The sequence below is a fragment of the Rhipicephalus sanguineus genome, chromosome 2, assembly GCF_013339695.2.
Source record: "Rhipicephalus sanguineus isolate Rsan-2018 chromosome 2, BIME_Rsan_1.4, whole genome shotgun sequence".
Taxonomy (NCBI): domain Eukaryota; kingdom Metazoa; phylum Arthropoda; class Arachnida; order Ixodida; family Ixodidae; genus Rhipicephalus; species Rhipicephalus sanguineus.
Window position 1 is genome coordinate 96,695,446 of NC_051177.1, and position 25,432 is coordinate 96,720,877.

The following is a 25,432-nucleotide window of genomic DNA, read 5'->3' on the forward strand; positions in this document are numbered from 1 at the left end:
AAAGCGGTGTACAAGGGAAGCTACGGTGACTAGGCCAAATGCGAAAGCACCGTAGAAGCTATATCAGCCGGTGGGTACCGAAGCGAAGGCATCCACACTCCCGTTATGTAACCTACATCGGTATATAGGCCCGATTGCCTCCGAATGAAAGCCGACAGCCGGGAAATAAGGGCCCGCCGGCAGGCGCACCGAAATTAAACTTCACTTCTGGAGTTTGCCAGTTATTTATCGTTTTGTTTCATCGCAGCTTGATGACAAAACCTTCCGGTCGCTGTCCGTCCAACGCTTCCCGCCCCCTTCTAAACTCCCGAAAGTTATTTCGTAGTGAAAACATATATAAATAAAAAGAAACAAAGGCAGTTACAACGAAGCTTACGTTCAAAAGTTCAACAACTACAGCTGGTTTCAATTCCACATTCGCCTGTTTTTAGATGAACTTACAAAAACAGTCGAAAAAAAAATAGAGATAGACGAATGATTTCGAATTAGGGAAGTGCGCGCTGAACTCCGCCGGAGAGAAAGTGATTCAGAAGTGTAGTTCCCAACAAGCAACTCGCTTAGTGCCCGCCTGTTTTATGAGCTCGCGTACATTCTTTTACCTCTCGCGACAGTTCGTCTTCGTTTGATTCCTAATCCGCGCGTTGTACGGCGCTGTAGAATGATTTCGCGCTGAATTGGATGCAGCGCCAAATCAAAACCAATACAGAGCTTCGCCTCGGGCGGGTGGTCGTGCTTGCGAGTTGTACGGAAGAGAACATCGCCCTGCACTTCCTACGTTCAGAGCGACGCGGTGGTATGCGTGTAGAACCGTCTTTGTCGGCATTTAGAAAAAACAAAATTACGGTAGCTATAACGTTAACGCTAGCAACTCGAAAACACGCGCGTGGGACTGTACGCAGTCTCGTTTGCAAATAGAGGCTGACACAGCGGGCTGCGTGCGAATTACCGATTTCTCGAAGCAGGCTTTTTTTTTCTAATAGATGTGAAAAACAAACTTCTCGGTGGCTGTTACGGCACGAGCTTCGGAACATGCTCCATTATAGAGAGCCGCCAACTACGGAACCTCCATGTGTCTCTTTCTGGGCGCGTGGTCTGTAGAAGCAACTGCCGGGGATTTTCTAATGAGCAGCTCCTTTCCCGTGCCTGTCGTTTCTGTTTTGCCTTAAAAATAGGGGGCGAACGCCTTTTTCCAAACAGTCTCCTCATTAGAATACCGTATCTTTCGCTGTGAGCTCTCTCTTAGACTTACCGTCAGAGTTATCGCGCTGTTTATATCAAGTATACGAGCGTGAGATTGCGAGCCTGCGAGCCACGTCTTTTGTTTACTTAGTATATTATTTTGAGTGCAACGCGATGTTTTCAAACTACGTCTAGCTCCAGCTCAACTAATGGGACTGAGTAACTATTCCAGTGGAGTGGAAAACGCTCGATATTGCTTGTTGTACATCTAATCGTTTGAAGTGCATGTGGTTTCGTTAAACAGTTACTATAGCAGATACAGGTTGTAATAGCACGGCGCGTGGTTGTTGAGATAAGGGAAAGCAATGCATGTCGCGAGATGCTAACCCCCCCCCCCCCCGAAATTTTTCAGTTTTGCTAGCGTATATAGGCACGCACACATACAAACGCACGCACGAACATACATAAAGTATGGTTGAACCCCCCCCCCCCCGAAAAAAATTTCTGGCTACACCCCTGGATGCTATCATTATCATTACATTGGTTGGGCACTTAGTGGTGCAAGTTGTTCAAATTATCAGCGTCCTCCATGTTGAAACAAGCGGAGAAAGTTATTAAGCGAAGTCGTAAAGGGCTCGGCGAACTCCTCACTGGTATTTGGTTAAAAGACGCTTGTCTTGCTGCGAGAGACTCGCTCGTGAACGGCACGTTTCTGAGAGGCTCTCCACTGATATTTTTCACTTAGGAAGCACCAAAAAGTATACGAGCCTAAGGAGGTTTGTGGACGACTGCGGCCTACTAAGCAAGAAAGAGCTCGGCTTCTACAATCCGCGTTTTGCGATTTCCAGAGCCGGCTAACAGGTGTACGCAGAAGTCACGCTTGCGCTCTAGGTGTTTAAACGTATATATACTTAACGCTAAATGTAAGAAAAAAAAACAGGCCGGTTTGTCTGCGCGCAACCTATGCCGAAGGTAGTCAGACCACTTTGGGAGGCCGGCTTGAGGCCCCGATCATCGCATGCTTGAAAACTTCGATTGCTTGAAAACTAACTTTGATTCCTGTTGGCGACGAAGGAAACGCATGCATCCAGATGTTCACGTTGTAGCGAGAGACGTGATACGACGTGAAAGCGGTCGACGTGGCAGTGCCCTTGTCTCGCCACTTAATTACAAGGCTAAATGGAGCGGCGGGCGGCTGCAGGCGTCCAGACCGCCAGGAGCTTGAGCGCGTTCTACTGTGGCTCGTGCCTCGAGCTCCAGGCATGAGCTGTGTGAGAGACGCGGCGCGGTGACTGGAAATTGATGATGATGATGATGAAGGGTGGTGATAATGACGCTACAACGCGAAGTCTTACTGCACAACCCTTTTACATTAGCTGAGCAGAATCTGAGCAGACTTACGAATGTGAAATACCACCCCACAAAAAAAAAGGATAGAAAATCTCGGAAGTTCCCTTACATAATACTTGTCCATGTAAACAGGTTGTCTAATGGGTTGTCGTTCGTAGCGATTATCTAGGCTATATAAACAAGTCGCCTCGCCAGTGATAAAAACCGCTTACGCAAAGCAGGTTTTAAAAATCCGTGTTCAGAGTTTCTTCTTTTTTGCATTTATAAAGGTGAGGGAGGCAGTGACATTAACAAGTAGCAGTGATTGAGAGCAGGGAATTACGCTGATTTCTGCAGCCCGTAATGGAGCATGGCGCAGCGTCATGGGGAAGGGGAGTTAAAGACAAAAAAAGAAAGAGAAAAGAAAAATAAGAAGGCAAGTCTGTTTGGTGGTGGCAGCATATGGCGATGGAAAGAGTTGACGGGAGGCCGATGCTCGAGGGTGGCTGATTATCCCGGCCACTTTAACAACAGCACTAACGGGACGACGTAAAAGTTGTCATACACATGCGGCAATTGAACCGCATGGTGACGCAGCACTTTTAGGCTTGAGTGAGTTGCCCGTGTCGTTTGGGCGCACCTAACATACGGTTCGGCCGCCGCGTGTGTATCATAACTGTTGACCCGTCACAGTAGGGCAGTTTTTGAAGTGACGAGCCCCCTCTTTGCAGTCGTTTGCCCTTTTCCCTTGGCTAAGTTACTGCACTGGTCAAACAAGTCAATATGAGAACACTTCTTCCTCGACAAAAACTTCATGAAGAATAAACTCCTAATGTGCCATTACAAAAACACAAACACCTTTGAACGCCAGGGTCGTAGCCATAAATTTATATAGGGGAAGGTGAGGGAGGGGTTCGGCCCTATTTTATGTAGGTTCGTGCGTGTCTTTGTATGTGTGCGTGTCTATATGTATACACATGTACGAAATATATAAACTTCGGGGAGGACGGGAGTTGAACGCCCAAAGCCCCCGCTGGTTACGCCAACGATGTACGCACATGTAATTTGACGAAATCCCCTGTGCTATCTCTGTGGCTGGGCTCACAAGCACCAAGCCAACTAACTCTCTTCTAGAAGCTAACTGCGATTGCGCGAACCGTTTTTCAGCGTCGCTTTTTTTTTCTACCCCACTGAAGCATTCTCTTTACCACATCTTTTTTAAACTACACAGTCATTTTTGGCCATCGTGGGTGCTATTAGTTCAAACACTCCGCTTGCGTCCAAACGCCAGTCGACACTGTAACGCCGTGCTGAGTTCAAAACCTTTTTTCTTTTTTCCTTTAGTAGAACCCATCTTCACGAACAGCGATTGCCATTCGCTTGCTGTGTTTGCTCGGCGAATCGGCGGTTGATAGCTCTTGGTATCTTCTTCCGCTCTGCCCCTCTGCCTTTCTTTTTAAACTTTGGTGCTTGTGAATACTTCCCTTCAGATCGTCGCCATAGCAGCGGCGTAGAACGAAGATAGTCCATGAAAAAAAAAGACAAATACGATGAAATAGACAAACGAACACGGCCGTCTCCTTCCGAAGCCAGCGGTGCGCGTAATAGCGAAGCGAGACGGCGCATTCAGTTTCGGACCGGCCAAAGAAATGCGTGGAAGCAACAGAAAGCAAATGAGCAAAAAAGAAAAAAAAAGAGAAAGAAAGAAATGGAAGTGCCGAGCGGAGCATCTCCCGCGCCACTTCCAGAATCTCCAGCCGTGGTATATATAGCGACGTTTGTTTGGTACCGTTCTCTTGCATTCGCTTTAGCGCGCCGGCCACTAGTTCTCGACGGCTTTCGAAGCGACGCGCTAGAATCCTCCGCGAGTGAGCTCAAGCGAACGGCGACTCTGCCAGAGAGGGAGGAGGAGGGGCTTAACTGCGACAGCGACGAAGACCACGACGGTAGCTGCGGTGTGACAGTGGCCGAGCTTAGGGAGAGGAGCGGCCGCTCGCGTGTCCACCGGCAAGCGGCCGCCTTCCTCACTTCAGCGCCAGCTAGAAAGCCAGGGGCTAGCACAAAGGAGTCGCGCGGCCGTCCCAGTGTAGCGAGTGTCCGAGTCTTCACCGACTGACGGCATTTCTTCGCACACTGGAGAGAGAGCTCGTTAAGGAGCGAGAATCAAGGCGACGTGCCGTGCAAGCCTCCGGACAGAACGCCCCGCAGCCTAATTAACTTCCCGCTCGGAGGATTTTAAGGCTTCACGCGCTGGCGTGGCCCGAGTCGGACTTTTTCACTCCCCCTCTCCTTCCCACGTGTCCCCAGAGCTCCGCGTCTCCCGCTTATTACTACGAGTAGAGACTTTACTCATTTCCATCCTATCACCCACTACTATACCCACGCCCACCCACTTTCCGCTCTCTACCTCCCCCCGACCTTCGTTTTCACGTTTTCTCCGCGGGCGTACAAATTCTCGGCTTTGTTGTTCAGTCCTGATAGGGAAGTTGCACTCCCGCTCGCGGTATAGGGCGCGTCCGTCTCTTCTATCGCGTAGCGTCGCGGGCCGCTCGTCTTCTTCCGCGCACTCCGTGCGCGCCCCTGTGGCGTGTGTGCGCGTTTGTACGAAAGCGTCCGAGTGTGCCGGCAGGCAGGCCACAAAAGGCGTTAGTGCATTTGTCACCCAGACAAAGTGCACGCGCCAGAATGGCAAGCGGCAGGCGAATCTCTCTCGCGCGGCTCATACATAACTTATGTCGCGCGGCTGGCGCGCCGACGTGGCAGACAAACACAAAGGGGGAGATACAGCCGGCCAGAGTAGGAAACCACGGTGGGCACTATACGGGGAGAGCAACACGGACAGGTGTTACGAGCCGCCGAGATAGTGTTATGTGCGGCGCTTCGTTGGTCGGCCCCTCCAGTATATCATAGCGCTTCTCGTCTGATACTTTGATGCCTCCTCCACTCCTTCTTCGAGCTTCGGGGGCGTTGTTTGTGGGAGCCACGTGGAGAGGTTAAAGTGGGAGGAAGTGGTTGCCCGTAAGAATGAATGAAAGGACTAGATTTAGACGCAGGCGACAAAAGTGTACGGAGAAGGGAGCGTGCTTAATGAGCACACTCCTTTCAGCACACTAAAGAAGACACTAGAGCACACAAAAGAAGACACTAGACGGTAAAACAAGCGCGTTTTGGGTTTATTTTGTGTCCGTGTTACTTGAGCTACCAATTGCTACCGATGCAGAACCAACAGGCCCAAATAGTCAAAATTTTGTAGTTGGTAGAAACCACCGACTTGATAGATATGTAATTAGCCCGAAGAAAGGACGAAGTATAAGGCAAGAAAACAGACAAAACTCAGTGCTATTTGTGTGTTTCCTTGCCTTGTCCTTCGTTCTTTGCACGCTGATTACATACATCTCAAGTCAGTAATTAGTACCAACTCCCATCTATGCTGTACTGGTTCTTTCTATAAGCAAAAGTTGGCGACCGATGGCAAAACCGCATATGAAAAGGTAAAAAAAAAGCTTTGAAAACTTGGCCCCAGGTATCGTGAAATATCATTTGTTTCTCGGTTTCTCGCTTTCACTGCAGAGCCACACAACATGGTGCCGCCCCGCATCACCCACCGGCTGAGCCAGGTGACGGCGCTGGAACACAGTGAGGCCGTGCTGCCCTGCGTGGCCCAGGGTTACCCTCTGCCTTCGTACCAGTGGCTCAGACGTCGCGACGGTGACGCCTCGGCCAGACCTCGCCCAGTGCCGCTGGACGGTGCTCGAGTGAGCATGTCTTCGGGAAGCCTGGTCATCCGCTCCGTGGTAGCCGATGACGCCGGCAAATACTATTGTCTCGTCAACAATACTGCTCGCCAGGACAGGGCTGAGACCGAACTCGTAGTCTACGGTGAGCAGTCTGACATTTTTACCAATTTGTGAGACACGCAGAGGGAGAAAGAGGGATCAAAAGGAAAAGCAGGCAGGTCAGCCTGATACTAGCAACCGGTTTGCTACCCTGCACAGGTGTGTATAAATAGGGGTTGTAAAGAGGACAGAAAGAAAGAGACAGATAAAACTAAAAGGTAAAGGGAAAAAAACGACCACACCGGAAGAGCGTTCTAGTCAGAGTCACTCACACTGACCGGTTGAACGGAGGAATCGCGGTAGCGCTTGCACAGCCTTCTTCCGCGACGTTAGGTCCTCTCTACGGCATAGTATGATTTCCTCCGACAGAGGTCGGTCGTCTAGATTGTTGAGCGCTTTGCAAAGCGATTGTCTCTGCGTGCTGTACTGTGGATAGTCGCACATAATATGTCGAATGGTTTCTTCATCGATTTGTGTTAGAGCCAGTTCGCTCGACGCACCATAAGTAGCTTTAGTCTGTCCTTTTTTTTCTAACAGTTTACAGAATATCCAAATACTAGAGACGTAGACGGCAGAAGTGTGAGAAGGTTACACTCGCAGATGCTTACTCGTCTTCTCGTTACAGCAGTAGCAGAGTAAGCGGAGTTTTTAAAACCTGATTTAGATATCACCTGTGAGAAGCGACTAGGTGTTGCGTAATCTCTCTCGCAAATGAGAAAAGAGACAGAGTGAACCATTAAACGTTAATGACCACGTTGCAGTGCACACCGTTATAGCACCAAGGAAATACATATTCTCTGATTGTCATGATAATTGAGTGATCTGCGGTTTAATTCAACGCTCCACCGTCTCGCGCATACTTTCTGCTATTCCGCTTTTTTTTCAGAATAGTAGTAATCTTAGAACGGACTGTCTGAGAACTTCCGCTATAATGCGTGCTTACATCCTCACTGTCGAAAACTTTTTGTAAGCGTTAATGCTAGAAGGCTAAGAAGATAATAGAGCCATTTAGGCATCCTAGCTCACTTTAACTGCATAACAGGCGCTTCGGCATATTGGTGATCTGAAGTGATTTTTTGACGACGGCTGCTTTTTCCTGCGTCCTCACTTAGACACTGTCGAACGTGCCGGGAAAGCTGCCGAAATCAATCAATCAATCATCATCATCATCAGCCTGTCTACGCCCACTGCAGGGAAAAGGCCTCTCCCATGTCCCGCCAATCAACCCGGTCCTGTGCTTTATGCTGCCACGTTATATCATACATCATCATATATATATCATATAATCATCATATATATCAAGCATATATATACTTCAAAACGAAGCGTGAACACCATCTACTTTATTTTATTTTTTTTGTTGACAAGATAATAAGGTATTATATAAAGCTATAGTGTGCAGGAATCCACGGTGTTGTGACGCAAAACAAAACTCACACGGTTCCTTATGCATTATTCTAAGACGACTCGAAGGCGCAAGTCATAATTTTTCTCTTCTCAGTCGATGTGTTGATCCTATCCCGCCACCCTGCGAAATTTTTGCGCACCTGGCGTAGTTTTACACTGCCTCCAGGATCGGAGGCACCTTACGTGGTTACGCACTGCTTCCGTGATCGGCCCACCTTTGTCCAAGCTACGATGACGGCATCATGTGACGTTACGCCACGTTACGTCATGCCAGAATGTGTGACGTCATGATGACGTCACAAATGTTGTAATCTGTGACGTCACGATGACCTCATATTGGGGATGTCATCCCGCGATGATGATCTTTTGCATCACTCGTGCTGTGCCCGACGCCGCGGGACGCTGGCGCCACTGACGCGGGACGCCGACGCTGAAGGTCAATTTTCGCGTTTGATGAGGCATTTAAGGCTTTCGCCTGAATAATACTTCATAAGACAGTATAAAACGGGACATCAAGGTTGTATTAGGGCCCGCTCACGCTAGCGGCACGGCAGCTCGCCGTTTGCCGTTTGACGTTCTCAGGCTGCCGTGCGCAAGCGATTTCGTTCGCGCACGTCTGCCGTTTATTGCCGTACGCAGAATAGGTCCGAGACCCATTTTCTCGCCGTCCTCCGTCTGCCGCAGAGCGACGTGGCCAATCAGCGACGGAGGAGCGGTTGCCATGACTACGGCGTGCCGCGTCGTCTGCTTTTGCCTTTCCGCGTCGTCTGCGTCTGCCGCGGTACGCTTCGAGCTGCTTGCTTTTTTTTTCTGCGCTTTTCACGCTAGAAGTGCGCATGTCGTCCGTGTCGTTGCCAGGCATGGTTTCAGCAGTCAATAAAGCCTTTTAGTCTGTCCGGCATTAAATAAATCGTCGCGTAAAACCAAATAAAGTGTCCTATAGCTGGCGCCAGGTCAAGTGGCGTCAGCTATGGAGGACTAGAAACAACTAACAAACGCGTAATCCATGTCCTCCGAGCGTTCAGAAGCGCCCATCTCGACTTGCTAAGCCTACAGCATCGATTATTTGACTACGGCTATCCAAAACGGGGCCGAATCGGTACGAATACATTGCTGTCGAAGCTTAAGGACAGGAATCTAAAGCAAATGGAAGCATCAGTTGAGAGCTTACACGCTACAGAGCGCACGGCGGCCACTTGATAGATTCGAGGTGGACGACAACCACTTTTGGCAGTAGGGCTATGTTTTTCGGAGGCTCGCCGGTGAAGCTTGCCGTGCAAGTTGGACAGCTCTCGCGCGTGCGGCGACGGCGGACGTTCTGCGGCACCGCGCCGTTGCGGCAGGCTTGCCGCTAGCGTGAGCGGGAGCCCTGTGGCCATCGTATGGCGGGAAGCACCTTACGTGCTGGTGCTAGGCTTAGCACAGACACTCGACGACCCGAATAGGCCCCCTTTATAACTGAAGAAGGCGCCGGGGTAGCTGGTTAGGGTGCTCTCGGTCTTCTTTAAAAATAGGGAGTTTTGGAATAGGGGCCCCAAATGTTTGCGGTCCGAAAGCCCTTTGCGGGTGCTCGCTTTGGGTTAAGCAGGAGCTAAGAGTTTTCGAATAAGGTCTGCGGCGCTTTGGGCACTCCCCCTATTCTATAGGTAACTCTAGCCTTGGCCAATTCCGTTGCTTCAATGGGTACCGTCATGTTTGTTTGACGCAAAGCTTTTGGGGCAGGTTTTAGGGCTCCCGCTAAATTCAAGAAATAGCGTCCCCAACGCAAAACCCACACACTATTAGGGTCTCGCCCATGCGCAGTGGCCTGGACGCTATTTCTTTGGGGCCTCAAAACGATTGGGGCCCCTATTCGAAAACCCCCTAATGACAGATATGGGCTGGAGCTTCTGATTGAGAGGTTCCACTGCTCCGGTTGAACCCAGCACTTCACTCACTGAGTCACTACAGGCTTCACTTAATACAGCTGATCACTTATGTCCAGTGGTTGTGTGATATTCGGCAACTGTGAAATGGCAGGCACTAACAACGGATGTTCACGCTTTCGGGAAAGCGTTATTGCTGTACGGTGCCTCTTGTGTGCATAAAGAGCCTTCGCCCTAAAACCACCCTTAAAGAAGAGAAATAGCCAAATAATAAGGCACATAAAGAAGAAAAAAAAACCATGATGATACAGTTCTTGCCGACGTAGCCGACGTAGCCCCGTTCTGTGCGGTCTATCCTTACACGACGAACGCTCTGGCCAACGCGACAGCAGTTTTAGCGATTAAATCGCGCGAGCTTGGTAATGGGGCGATCGCTTCTCATTAACGCCTGACAAATAACGAATCGATGACGTCCACCGCGCGTAACTCGGCCGCGTGTCTCTCGCCGTCTGCGTGAGCGCCCCCTCCCCCCTCTCTCAATGGCCGATATCTTGCCCAGAACTCCTCCGCGTCTCCCGGTTCAGTTTCCGAGAGGCGTCTTTATTCTAACGGCCGAAAATGAAGGGATTAGCTCGAGATTTATTGGAGCGATTAGGCGTGCCTCGTGAGATTGCTCGTCGTACTCCAGACGTGAAGCTGGGCCTTCCGCGCCTCCTTGCCCACCCTTTCTTGTTTTATACCTCTGCTTGCGGTCGGAGGAGACGCGCATTGAAAGTAAGGAGAGGAAGGCGATGATTGAAGCTGCGGATGGACGTCTGATGGCGATGTCTCGCGCGCCATAGCTCCATTTTGGAACCACCACTACGATGAGCGCGCGAATGAGTTAGATGGCAGCGAGGGAGGGGAAGGAGATCAAAGAGATGGCGAAACGACACGTGCTTCGCTGCCTTTCTGTACATGTAGCTCCTGGGTGAGGGATCTTCTCTGCACGTTAGATTGCTTAAGAGTGAAGGATTACTTTTCTTTCTGTGAAGTTTTTTTGAGGGTTTCGTGGTGGAACTATGCCACCAAAGAAATGTCGACACGACGCAGGAACAAAATGGGAAAGTGGTGCAGGATTAAGGGACTTGAGGGAATAATTGATGAGAAACGAGTGACGTAATATTTAATGAACGGCATTGCGAAAGTCGCGAGTGGAAGCTACTTTGTGCGCTGTCACTAGTCTCGTTGATGGTCTTCACCAGGCACGTACGTGTTAGTATCCGAAGTGCCTCAGTGGATTTAGCTTTCCCCTGTTGGGTAACTGCAAGGTTATTGGTGCAAGTTTCTATGGGCGGCTGCCACTTTCTGAAAGACTAGAATGGAAAAGCTTTCCGGCAGGTAAATTTAGAACGTCTCGTAGACATAATTGACCTGGATACCGTTTCCCTCCAGCAGTGCCTTTCAGGGCTCATTCAATGTTTTAGATTGTTGGACGCTATGAGTCAATCAGAAATCACGCCATATCCACGAAGTGAATGGTGATTGAGGAGATGGCTCGGAGATAATGGGGTAAACCGTGAATGCTCCGTACAATTCCTCTTCTGTCATATAAAGACGTCACACGTTGTTATAGTAGCGATTGTGGTCAGGTTGTTGCCGAAACACAAGCGGTCGCAGACCTTGCAGCTGTGACCGAACGTGTGGTCGAGGAAATCGAGGAAATGGGGTTTTGCCTGCGTTAATATCATCATCAAGGCGCTCGAAGAACAAATGGGAGAAGACTTCTCTTTCGCGCGAGCTGCGCCTGTTGCGGTCGCCTCTGGAACTAAGGTTACGCTTACGGCGCGGGACATTGCCCCGGCTTAAGAACCTGGCGAGCCAGCTCCTAATATTCGATAGAGTTTCGCCACCCCTATTTGGTCTCATATGGTTGACCCTGTGATTGGACAGAGTAATCAAGACAGCCGAAGCCGGACCGAGCGCTTACGGTAAATTGTAAGAAATGCTCAGAACGAGGGCATTGTCTGGAAGCCGCAGTCGTTTCTCAGTTGAATGACCTGTAAAGGTTTCTTTGTCGCTTGGAAATGATAAAGAAAACACACGTCGTTGAATTATTTGTAATAGTTCGTTCTCGAAGTTAACCTGAATGCGACGCGAAGCAAATTCCTTTAATGCTTGTCTTTATGTGGTTAATGAACCCCCCCCCCCCAAAAAAAAATTGCAACGAATACTGCCCGGGCCAGGATTAAAAAAAAACGCCAGGCCTGAATGGTACACGCAGCACGGGCACAACGTAAGCTAGAGGAGTGGCTTTAGAGCCCGTTGTAAGCTCTCTCAGGGTGTCTGGTGGAAGTACAGCAGCGAAATACCCACTATTTCATAATTCATCATCATTTTGCGATGTAGCGGAGTACCCACTACGCGTTGTAAGGCTATGTGTGCTCCTACATAGCCGCAGATTTTGTTGTTGCTGTGGATTATGATGATAAATTAACGCTGATGCTTTTGTAATGGAAGGGCAGCTTCAAACCCCACACTCGTTAAGCACTTCACGTGGCGTGACGCCTGGTACGATCCTGCTCTTCCACGTGATATTGCTTCTGTTAACGGGGTTCCTCGCCCGACATGGCGCCTCTATGGAGTGTTTTTCGAAAAAAGTTTAAAGCACTACCGTCGCTGCTGAGGCGGAAAATATGACTACCACACAGAATGTCTGAATTCAATTCAGGGTCAAAGCCTGGTTTTTTCTTGCTAGTGATACGGGGTTTATTGGCGCAAGTAGCACTTGGGCAGGATGCCTACGGACGTTGAAAGCGGGCGGCGACAACCGACACAAGAATCGCAGCGCTGGCACCAACAGCTCGCGCTTGGCTCTCCCAGCTGAGGTGGTGTCCCACTGCGGCATGTTGTTCTTCTTCCTCCTTACAACACCCCGGCGACAAAGGAGAGTCATCCTGGCGAATCAAGGTGACGACAGAACGAAGGGGTCGTGGTATGGTTTGAGGCGACTGACGTGGACTGTCTCCCGACCAAGCCGGCGCCTGTCTGTAGATGGCGTGACTGGCTCAATCACGTATGTTATATGTGATCGACGTTCCACGACGCGATAAGGACCGTGATACTTGGGGGCAAACTTGGACGACAGGCCAGGGGAATGGAAGGGCAGTCGGAGCCAAACGAGCGAACCTACGGCGAAAGTCTCGACTTGCTGGTCGCGGTCATGGCGTTCTTTTTCGAGGGCCTGTTTGTCCGAGGTGAATGAGCGGGCCAACTGACGACACTCTTCAGCGTGCTGCACAATTTCAGAAACAGGGCTGAATTCGGAGGCGTCCGGACGATACGGCAAAATAGTGTCAAGGGTGGCGCACGGTTCGCGGCCATATAGAAGAAAGAAAGGCGAGAAGCCCGTCGTTGACTGCGTTGCCGTATTATATGCATAAGTTACAAAGGGGAGGACCACATCCCAGTTTGACTGGTAAGAATCAACATACATCGCGAGCATGTCTCCCAGCGTTCTGTTGAAGCGCTCAGTGAGACCATTGGTCTGCGGGTGGTAGGCTGTAGAGGTGCGGTGAACCGTGCGACATGCGCGAAGGAGTTCTTGAAGAACCTCGGATAAAAACACGCGCCCTCTGTCGCTGAGTAGTTCGCGTGGTGCACCATGACGCAGGACGAAGCGACGTAAGACGAAGTTGGCTACGTCACGAGCACCGGCTGAAGGTAGCGGAGCTGTTTCAGCGTATCTCGTTAGATGGTCTACGGCGACAATTATCCATCGATTGCCAGCTGCGGTGTAAGGAAGCGGTCCATATAGATCAATGCCAACACGGTCGAAAGGGCGTGCCGGACACGGTAGAGGTTGCAGTAATCCGGGTGAATGGGCAAATGACTTTCGTTGTTGGCACAATGGACATGATCGAATATATTTTTGGACAAAGGTGTACATGCCACGCCAGTAGTAACGCTGGCGGAGCCGTTGGTATGTTTTCAACACGCCAGCGTGAGCATGTTGCGGGTCAGCGTGAAAATATGCACATACGTCAGATCGCATGTGGCTTGGTATAACCAAGAGCCATTTGCGACCATCTGCTTGGTGATTTCTTCGGTATAATAACGCGTCTCGTATCCCAAAATGTGTGGCTTGGCGACGAAGAGCACGTGGGTATGCAGACGTTGAAAAGTCGGAAAGGACGTTGAGGAGAGAGGTAATCCATGGGTGTTTTCGCTGCTCAGATGACATGTTCGTGACGGCAACGGCAGTGATGGGAAAGGCAGCTTCTGAATGCGGGTCTTCACTAGATTGCACTGGCGATCGAGAGAGCGCGTCCGCGTCAGAATGTTTTCGCCCAGATCGGTAGACGACGCGGATGTCAAATTCTTGTAGGCGAAGAGCCCAACGTCCAAGGCGACAGGAAGAATCCTTCAAAGAAGCTAACCAACAGAGTGCATGATGGTCGGTTACGACGTCGAAAGTCTGTCCATACAAGTAAGGACGAAACTTGTTTAATGCCCACACAATTGCGAGGCACTCTTTCTCGGTGACGGAGTAGTTGGTTTCTGCTTTTGTGAGCGCGCGGCTAGCATATGCGACGACGTAGTCTGGAATGCCGGGCTTACGTTGCGCGAGCACTGCGCCAAGACCGACGCCGCTAGCGTCTGTGTGCACTTCGGTCGGAGCAGTGGGGTCGTAATGGCGCAGAATGGGTGGTGACGTAAGCAGGCGGCGCAATGTGTCGAAGGCTTCGTCGCATGCTTGGGTCCAACTGGAAAGATTAGCAGGGCCAGCAAGTAGTTTCTTAAGTGGTGCTATAATCGACGCAAAGTTACGGACGAAACGACGAAAATACGAGCACAAGCCGACGAAGCTCCGCAGTTCTTTGAGTGTAGTCGGCTTAGGAAACTCGGCGACCGCACGAAGTTTGTCCGGGTCTGGAAGAATTCCATCCTTTGAGACAACATGACCAAGTATAGGGAGTTGGCGAGCCCCGAAGCGGCACTTCTTCATATTAAACTGAAGGTTTGCCTTGGTAAGGCAGTGAAGAATCGTGCGCAAACGGTCGACGTGCGTAGGAAAATCTGGGGAGAACACGACAACATCATCGAGGTAACATAAACATATCTGCCACTTTAGGCCGCGTAGAATGCTGTCCATCATGCGCTCAAACGTTGCAGGCGCATTACACAGACCGAATGGCATTACTGTGAATTCGTACAGGCCGTCTGGAGTAACGAACGCTGTTTTAGTACGGTCACATTCTGCCATCGGGACCTGCCAGTAACCTGAACGTAAGTCCAATGACGAAAAGTATTCGGCACCTTGTAGGCAATCGATGGCGTCATCGATGCGGGGAAGAGGGTAGACATCTTTCCGCGTAATTTTGTTGAGACGTCGGTAATCCACACAAAATCGAATCGATCGAACCATCTTTTTTCCGCACGAGCACTACAGGTGAAGACCAGGGACTAGAAGAAGGCTCGATGACACCGTGCTGAAGCATGTCATTCACTTGCTCCGCGATGATATTCCGTTCCGTTGGTGATACACGGTAGGGCCGTTGCCGCAACGGAGTGTGACTGCCCGTGTCGATATGGTGAGCAACTGTGTTGGTTTTACTCAGTGCCTTCTGCGGGAAGTCGAACGAATGTCTAAACTCATGAAGAAGCGCAATAAGCTGTGCCCGTTTATCCTGAGGGAGCTCGCTTGCGATGGAGCGGTTGAATACGTCCGAGGAGACGTCATCCGATGTAACACGCGGGGTCACAGCGTACAAATGAAGTTTTGGTTCAGTTTCGCAGGATTCAATGGGCACGATAGCATTTTCGTCTACAGGCTGGACGTGGCCAAGCGTCTCGTTAATGTGCAAAGTGATAGGGCATACGGTGGGGTTGCAAACCAATATTCCTGTCGCATGCTGATGAGGTGGCAGAACCGCAAATGGCAGCGATGTACTGTGGCGGCGACTGAAAACGTCAGACGGCGTGAACGCAACGGTAGTGCCAGAAAATTCAGCGCAGTGGACAGGAACTATGACGGCACTCAGAGGAGGAACGTCAGTGTCAGTGGCAACAACAAGCTTGCCGACACGGGGTGGTCGTTCTCTGTCGGTAGATGGGGCCTCAGAAAACACAGAAAGTTCCACCTGCGCGCGCGCGCAGTCAATAACGGCGTGGTGGCGTGACAAAAAATCCCATCCGAGTATTACATCATGCGAACACGTGGCCAACACGAGAAACTCTATGTGGTACAAAACGTCCTGAATGACGATTCTGGCCGTACATGCTCCAACCGGCTGAATTTGTTGCGCACTCGCTGTACTGAGCGAAAACCCGGAAGGCGGCGTCGTTACCTTTCTTATAGAGCGACAAAGTTTCCGGCTCATCACAGATATGGCAGCACCAGTATCGACAAGCGCGAGAGTTCGGAAACCTTCAACGAACACTTCCATAACATTGGCGGGGGACAGGCGAGGACTTACACAGTGTGACGACGACGCAGCTCGTGCCTCCGGAGCTGCGGCAGTCAGTTTTCCGTCTCCAGCTGGTTCGGTCGGCGACGCAGGGGTGACAGAGAACGGCGCCGTGGTGAGGGTGAGCGACGGGAAGCGAATGGTCGGTACTCGGAAGCACGTTGGCGGTCTCGTTCGGCTCGCAGCGGGTCATGTTCAGCTGGTAGTCGATCACGTTGAGGTGGCGGTTCGCGTTGCGCGTCGTACGGGGCCCGGAAAGAGTAGTCGGGGTACCTCGGTGCAGCAGAGGTCGCTGCGAAGCGCCGACGACAGAAGCGCGCGACATGGCCTGGATACCCGCAAGCGTAGCAAATGGCACGGTTGTCAGCTGTGCGCCAGGGGTTTCCGTAGCACTGCTGTGTACTAGGCGTCATTGGTACTCGCACAGGTTGAGGAGTCGACGAAGGTAGAGGTCGCGGTGGATTAGCAGTAACAGCGGCATAAGTCAGTGGCGCGGCGACAGGTGTTGGCTGGGAGGCGGACGGCAGTGCCTCGGAGACGTGCTCCTGTATCACCTGTCGGATGGCTGGCGCGAGACGCTCAGTAGTGTGTTCTGTTGTCGGTAAATACGACAGGCACGACAGTTGTCGAGCCACTTCCTCGCGCACATACCGTTTGATTTCTGACAGCAGCGGGTTGTGCTCACCACCGAGGGTCAACGCCGCGAGAGTGTCGTCTGTAGCCGCTGGCCGCCGTGTCAAGAGCCGTTGCTTCCGCAGTTCCTCGAAGCTCTGGCACAGAGTGGCGAGTTCTGACACAGTCCGCGGGTCCTTGGCCAGCAGCATCTGAAAGGCGTCGTCGTCTATCCCCTTCAAGATGTGTCTGATCTTGTCTCCTTCACTCATCGAAGGGTTAAGGCGCTTGCACAAGTCGAGTACGTCTTCGATGTAACTTGTGAAGCCTGCTCCTTGAAACTGTGCATGCCCTCGTAGGCGCTGTTCAGCACGGAGCTTCCGTACCTCTGGGCGACCGAACACATCGGCAATGCGTTGCTTGAAATCACTCCAGGTGGTGAATTCTGTCTGGTGGTTGTTAAACCAGAGGCTTGCGACCTCTTTCAGGTAGAAAGAAACATATTGCAGCTTGGAAGGGTCGTCCCACTTGTTGCTTGCGCCCACCTTTTCAAATGTCGACAGCCAGTCTTCGACGTCTTGCTCATCGGTGCCGTTGAAGAAAGGTGGATCGCGCAGGCGCAGCGCCGTGGGCACGATGACCATCGGAGGTTGCTGGGCGGTTTCGTAGGCCATTTCAGGGGCAGCGGGTAGTCTCCTGTTTCGAAGTTCCAGGTTGAGTACCCCGCACCTCCACCACTCTGATACGGGGTTTATTGGCGCAAGTAGCACTTGGGCAGGATGCCTACGGACGCTGAAAGCGGGCGGCGACAACCGACACAAGAATCGCAGCGCTGACACCAACAGCTCGCGCTTGGCTCTCCCAGCTGAGGTGGTGTCCCACTGCGGCATGTTGTTCTTCTTCCTCCTTACACTAGTATTTTTTTTCTTTTTCATTGTGTATGATGGCTGCCCCGGACAGCGGCGGCAGCGGAGGTGGACGACACCTCCGCCGAAATCGGCTCTTGTGAGCTCATAACAGCTTGCGCTGTAAAATTGCGCACGTTTGTTGTGGGTCTCACTACATTCACAGCGCCTCTTCCTCCTGCTCCTTCTTGGTGAGCACTGAAACGTCTGCAGCATGGTGCAACGAATTTCACTTCCGCAGCTACATGGAGCGTGAACCTTGATGCTTTATCCTCCAGAACGTCATACTCAGAGGGGCGAGTGTTGGAGAAAACCAGCAGTTAAGACATGCAATGCGTACTTCTTTTGTAATATTTATTTGCGCAGATTTTGGCGTCGCGTTTTCACAACGGTACATGAACTCATCTAGTATTATTCAATAAAAAGGATGACCTACGTCTTCAAACACTATTTGAAAAATCCGCTGCGCATCGAAAGTTCAGCTGCTTTTCTCCTGCGAGCGCAACTTGCGAACGGCGAGGAAGCGCACTGGTGTCCCGGTTTCTTTCCAAAAGAAGAGCATCTTGACTATTTCCGAATGCGCACGAGACGAACGTTTTCCAGTTCAGGAGCGCTTGCTAGAAACCGGAACGCGGCATTCCCCGCCGCCCAATAAAATTACTCAGGGAGCAGTCAATGTCCTGGTAGCAGATACAAGAAAATTCACAACCATGTCTACTCATTTACACTAAGATTAATCCAACCATATATAGAAACACTAGTCTCTTCTGGTGTGAAACCCACAGAACACCACAAAACACTGGGGGTTAGGGGAGCAGAAAATAAAAGCTGTAGACATCGTACACAATAACACGCCGGAGCAGCAGGATGCTTTGCTATCCAATTGGGCACCGGAAGGCTAGATTTCGCTAGTTGAACGTTTTAATCCCAGAAAGAGCACCCAGCCACAGTAGCGGTGCAGAACCACACCGCTGTAGCAAATAAAGCTTATTCTCTCGCCGTCTCTCTTTCTCTGTTTCATCGGAAGAAACGTGACATGCGTTAAACACGGGAACGTTGTGACGTGTTCCGGCGTTCTGATCACCATGTTTATGCATTGAAAATGAATATCCACCGACACTTGCGACATTAGGTTCTGGGGAAGTATGATTTTAAATTGAGGACAGGCTTTCCAAGATTGCTTTAGATGCACAGATACGTGACGGTGAGTTCAAGTCCACCCATTTTAAAAAAAACGTTCGCAAACGATACAACGAAATCTATAGGTAGACCTCAATGAAGCCCGACGTAGCCATCACGCATTGCGTGTTCGTTGCAGAAGCGTCATTTGCTTCACATTTGCGGTACACGATATCTCTTCGTATAACGGGCAATTCTTGACATATTCAAATGAATCAGCAGATGGCAATCATATGGTGCAGTGAGTAAGGGAATGATTACTGCGCAAAAAAGCAATGATATGACAAAATTGTATGTGGTGCGCCGTTATCCTTGAACATTGACTATCGCAAACGATCCTTCTGCTGTTGATTTCTTGACCTATGCGCCTAAGTATCCCCATCAAAAGTCAGAGCACGACTCTATTTCACCGGATATCGGTTTTCTAGAGCGGCGTAATCGCTTAATATCAGATTCCGTGCGTCATTACATAGCCGCTTTTATTCACCACATAGCATTTCGGGCACAATATCCATTCGGACAGGGGTCACCCGCATACAAATAGGGACATTTATTATGCAGAAATCTGCAGAGTATGTCGATATTCGTAAACATTCGGAAGACGGCTGCAGTAATTTCTGCAATGGCGACCATAAAAGAGCTTCCATTGTCACTGCCTAAACGTAACAAAATAAGAGCGACGGCACAATGGAGGCCGCTAGCGCCATCTAGGTATTTCTGTTCTTTTCTGGAGGGTAGCCCTAACACACCAACTTAGCCGGCTATACCTTTTACAAAGAAATGACCACGGCGAATTGTTGAAAAAGGCTTCCTTGACTCCGACCGGTCGATATGTAACAATTTTTTTTTTCGTTTAAATAGACATCAATGTCCAGCAGTTATTGATGGTTACACCACGAGATTAAAAAGAATTGATCGAACTTGGTGGGTAAATACGCATCCATTGGCGTACAAGCAAAAGCATTAGTGCACGTGCATTGAAATCGGGGAGAGGTACTGCAGGTAATAGGAATATACATTTACCGATCCGGGGGATATTAATGGCTGCTGCCTCTGCTGACGGACGGCCCTCCCTACACGGGCGGCAGTATGTGGCTCGGGCGTAGGAACATTTATCAGGTCCACTGAATGGCAAACGGATATTGATAGAGGTGCGCAACACGCGATAAACTAAGAGAAAACAAAGTGCGCAGCTCATTTCAGATGCTGCGACATTATAAGAAAAAAAAAAGAAAGAGTATGTCTAACTCTGTTCGGTGAGGCCTGACTCTATATATATATATGACTCTCTATAAAGAGGCACCTTAACTCCCTTTCGGGTTCCACAACTCTAGGAAGAGAGTATAACGATCGCCAAAGAGAGTTCACGTGTCTCTTTAAGGAGAGTCATACACGTGGCTAGTCAGGACTCGAAAAAACAATCATTTGACTCTCTTTTTTCTTTAGAGTGAAGGCAAGCGAGAGAAAGCGACGCAACTTGAACGAACACGTGACGTTGTAGAAGAATATCCATTCTCCAAATGAGAGAATGAAAGAGAGAGGGAAAAGAATGGAAATGTAGAAAGCTTAACCAGAACAAATGATTAGCTTGTGAGCATACACTGGGCATGAGGTAAGCAATAAAAATTTACAGGGTTCCTCGTGCATTCACCTAAGACGACTCGAAGGCGAAAGTCATCTTTTTCCTTTCAGTCGATGTATTGATCCTGCCCCGCCACCCTTCGAAAGCTTTCCGTACCTAACGTGGTTTTTGCACTGCCTTCAAGATCGGAGGCACCTCACCTGGTTTGGATTGCCTCCGTGATCGGACCACCTCTGACCAACCTACGATGTCGTGAGATGATGTCATCACGTCACGTTACGTCGTCGCGTGAAGCCACAGTGACGTCATGATGACGTCACAAGTTTTGTCCATTCGTGAAGTTATATGGGGAAGTCATCAGGTGATGACGATTTTTTGCATCACTCGCCTCCGACGCCGCTGACGCCGATGCAGGACGCCGACGCCGACGGTCAAATCTTGCGTTTGATCAGGCATCTAAGGCTTTCGCCTTAACAATGAAAGACGAAACGAGAGCACATGGACACGACCATTGCTGTTGACAACACAGGATGCTACTTGTCCGTGCTATAGTATATACAGACGCTCATACAGCTTCATGCGGAAGTTAACGAGGCGGGACTCTAGAGGTTATGCATTCAACTGGTTAACTGCCGTTGCCCTTAGGTCCCTCCGAAAAACATCAATCTTCAAAGGAAGATGACCCCCCGGGACAGTCGGATGCATCCGAGCTCATCTTCTGCATTTCTTACGCGTTCCGTGTCTACATCGCCTTACTTCGCGTGACAGATGCTCGAAATGCAGTTCGAGTCCGTCTAGTACGCGCGTTTATTGTAATTTCAACTAGCTCGGCGTATTTCTCAGCTCCGAGAGAGAAAAAAAGAAAGACAATAGACGCGGAAATGTGGATGCACGCCTTCAACAGGAGACGCGCCGCCGAATACCCTGTCCATTGGGAATAATACAAACACACTCCTCGAAATGAGCGTCGCGTGGTCTCTATTCTAAAAGTGTCGTGACACATTGGCGCGACGAGTCTCCGTTCCCTATTTCAGCGACTTATTTAATATCCCTCATTAAGCCCGGAGGTGGGCAATTACACTACGGGCCATGCTCTCTCCTTAACACTGCCCCTCCTCTCCTGTAATGGGCCACAACCCTACTCGACCAAAGCCAAGCTCGACATTATTATTTGTTTTCTTGTTTCGTCGAGGGGAGATATGAGCTTGGAGACGAGGGGTTGTGAGGGAGAGTGGAAAGATGGAAGTAGTACGCCGCACAGACTCCAGCAGTGGCAGTGAGTATACCGTGCACTGACCATTGCGCGCGCCAGCGTGCTTTATGGTTTTCGTCAGAAATTGGAGCGACTCGCTCGCTCGCGAAGTGGACTCCTGGGAGCAGCCCGAGGCTCCCTCGCATGACCGAGGGAGGACGACGGCGTTAGTGTTGGGACCATTGGCGCCAAGCGGCGAAACATTAAACATCGACGGTGGCTGCGCTTGCCGCGGGGAGATGGTAGCCTCCGCGCAGCATAACACAAGCTCTGATAGCTCAGCGGCGCATAATTAAAGCGACGTATATTTTCGGTGTCGACACGTCGTCCCAGATCCCTGCCGGCCGCGCGGTTGGTAGACTCTGTGAGCGTGCGCTGTTGCCTCAGCTTCGCGCGCTGCCGTTACAACTCCCCCCCCCCCCTCCTCCCTCCCCCTCCCCCATCTTCTCCACCCTCTTTCTCCCCCTTTGTTCCTTCTCGTCTACATTACTCGGCCTGATACAACGCTTTCTTATTCTATTCGCTGCTATGGCAGCGGCTGGCTAGAAGCACGTCTGAAATTATTCAGGGCAGCAGCATCTCAGAGAAGGCAAAAACTTTGCGCTGCTCTGTTTCGGCCTTCTATCTCTTCTCAACACCGCCCCTCCCCCCCCCCCCCCCCCCCCCCCCCACCATTCCACCCAGCTTTACCGCTACGGTGCCTCCGCACGCTCTTCGATGGCCTGCGCTCCGGTTTTGCTCCCGCCAGATTATGGCTGTCGTTGTACGGCGAGGCGCACCGGGAAAAGCGGAGAAAAACACACATACCTGGAAAGCGATGAACACAGCGTGTAGCGAACTGTCGAAGGCGTAAATGAATAACGCAATGTGGATGTTGAAACGTTGAGAGCACACAAGAAGAACGACGTAAGTAGAGAAGTAAGAAACACCGGCTGACTGATAAACCTGGCCCTAAAATAATAAAGCGTATTCGGTGTTGGCGTGAAAAATTAAATTAAGGTATCGAAGTCCAGTAGCTCAGACACATGTGGCTGGCGGGGCCTTTGTATTGCACACAACCCTCCAAAGAACTGCTATGCGGTCAAGTGAGAGGGCAAACCATTCCTGGTTTAGTTAACGTCGTTGTTGAACAAGAAGGCCTTGTAATAGGAGAGAATGAAAGGTATTGCGAATGTTTTCTTGCGGCTGCAATCCGGAACGGGCGTTTTCCTCATGTGGGTGCTCAGTCGAAGGCCGTCAAGGAAAATCTGTGCAGAATGGGTTCGAAATTTTTCGGTAAGATCGCGTACCGGCTGTCCTAGGCTATTAAAAAAATCAGGGAAGCTGAAATTTAGCATTATATATTCTTGTTCTTAACGAAGAAGTCGAATGACGAGATACCTGGGTTTTTTGTTATGGCTATTCTTTGAAAATAGAATATTCTTAAAATTCGAAGTAACGTGCGACTCGAAGCGCTCCTATATCATAGGAGGCATTATTTTCTCATTATATTCCAGCACCAGTACTGCCGGAGCCTGGGTTGACAGCGACGTGCCGTTCTGCCAGTGACATCGTACGTCACGTTTGTTCTCAGGTCACGTGACCCCGGGCTGTTGAGTTGCAGATAGACTCTCCACTCTTTCCAGGAAATCTATAGTTTAAATACGTTTGTTGTTTTCTCAAATATTGCTCCACAGATTGAAAATATGGGAAAAAGATTGGGGAAGTTTGCACTAATCCGCGCAAGGCCTGAAACAGAGAAAGTGGACGATTCTGAAGACTAATGTGGTTGCTTCTAGGTTGTTTCTAGGTCTTAGCTAAGTGATGAGGGTTGTTTCTAGGTTGCTTCTAGGTCGTTGCTAGGCTTTAGCAAGGTTGTTTCTACGTTGATTCTCAGCGCCGAGAGGTTCAAGTTAAACCGCAGACAGTCACAGACACGACGCGGATGTCCAATCTCCAGAGACAGAAACTCGCGCTGAAACCAAGCGTTCGCACCTCCCATAGATATACGGGCAGGTCGTCGATGGCGTAGGCCTTCCATCGCTTCGAGGTCTTCCCGCAGCCGCCGTTGCCTTTCCCGTTCCCTAGTGTTGGGCTAACTGTTGCCTTCTTCCATTTTATTGGACCAGTGGTGAGCGGTGAGATTTACCCAATTTCTGTGGCACATACCTGATAGGCCACACAAATTACGGTTGCCTTAAAAGAGCTTCGCTGTTAGAAAAGCCGAGGCGAATATTCACAAAGCTCCCGAAAGCGTTTTCCATTATTAAGCGGCGCCCGAGAACTAATCAATAATCATCGCTATCGGCACGGTTACAACACGATCGCCATGGTGATAACGAGCCTACGTATCTTGGAGTTTCGCAAATACGGGGCCCACAACCTGCGAGGCAATTGCGAACTCCGTTACCTCGTCTTTATTCTTGCCATAGCAATCAGCACCTCCACAAAGTGATGCACCAACGTAGGAAAGGCGCGATTGTGCGTCCAACAGTTGCATAGATATTGCAGATATTGCACAAGTGGACGTAGCAGCAAATCATTCTTTTTCGTTCTCTTCATTCGCGCCCAGTGATGCCGTCTCATCGCGTTCTCGAGGCAATTCAAGACACCTGGGAGACGAGCATTGCGCTAGCGTTTCACAGGCTAAGTGGACAAAAAACAAGAAAAAAAAAACCGCGGAGCATGCCACCCGCTTCGAGAAAGAACCATTTTCGGAACTCTTATCAGCGAGCGCGTCGTTTAAACGCCGGTGCCGCCGGTGGTAATCTGTTTCAACGGGAACCCAATTGGCGGCGTCGAGGCGAAACATCGTTAGCGCGTAATGCTTCAGACGCCACGCTAGCAGTCGCCGCTAGTCACCACCATTTCGCAACCGGCGAACAGAACTCCATTGCGCGCGGTTTTGAATCGGCAAATGGGCTGAGCGCAAGCTGTCTGGCAGGCCGCCAGGTGACGCCACACGCGGCCTCTACCTGATAATGTGCTTCTGTGAGGAAGGGTGCGAGGGGGAGGAGAAAGCGCTTGCGCCACCCTTTTTTTTCAGAACCAATGGCCGTTTTCAGAAGTTGCGCTTCATCGGCAAAGAGCGTTCACCGACGTTCAGCGCAGCCAGCGAGCGAGCTTCCATGGAGAGCTCTGGAGTCTTGCATTTCAGGCTGACGCCGCGTGCCAGAAAACTGTTGGCAAGTTAAGGATGTTAGTGAATTCGGCTAGACGTAAGCGCTTAATGTCATGTTGGGAAGAACGGTCCTTGACACAGCTGCCTTCGTCGCGGCGTTTAAAGTATATATAACTCTGAATTGTGCAAGATCACGAATTTTACGCTGTATAGTAGGCATAGGCATGCGCACAGGGGGGGGCAGGGGGGGCGCCCCGCCCCGTTAATAACCTAAGAGTGGGGGGCGCAAAATGTGCCCCATACATTGACCCCCTAGTCACCTAAGAGGGGGGGGGCGCAAAATCTGCCTCGTACATTGACTTGCAAATGGGGGGGGGGGCGCTGCAATGAGCCTTCGCCCCCCATGCTGGTGAATCCTGCGCACGCCTGTGATAGTAGGCTTTAACTAAGTGACGCGCTCAAATGGCTAGAGTACAGATGTTGTACCTCCACATTTTGACGTCACCGCACATTTCTCAGGGTGATACGCTTCGAAAACTGAGCAATAGTTTAATAACCTTTCGGTGAAAGATACCTGTGGACGCGTGGTAGTCATCCTGTGGCCGCAGAAATACCTCTACTTGAGTGGACCGAGCAAACGGGGCAAGGCTGTAACTACTCGGCAGAGCTTCTACGGGGTGGACATATTCCGAATAAAACAAAAAAAGTCTGCTTCGAACGCATTTGAAATTCTTACT

At 50.4% G+C, this 25,432-nt stretch overlaps 1 protein-coding gene across 1 annotated transcript in view; it reads left to right on the top strand.

Annotated features, from left to right (window-relative positions):
- Window positions 1-25,432, top strand: part of LOC119381769 (Down syndrome cell adhesion molecule-like protein Dscam2) — a 400,583-nt gene that overhangs the window by 280,217 nt on the left and 94,934 nt on the right. The window contains 1 exon segment of the mRNA XM_049412889.1: window positions 6,079-6,387. Coding sequence (XP_049268846.1) covers window positions 6,079-6,387 — 309 coding nt within the window.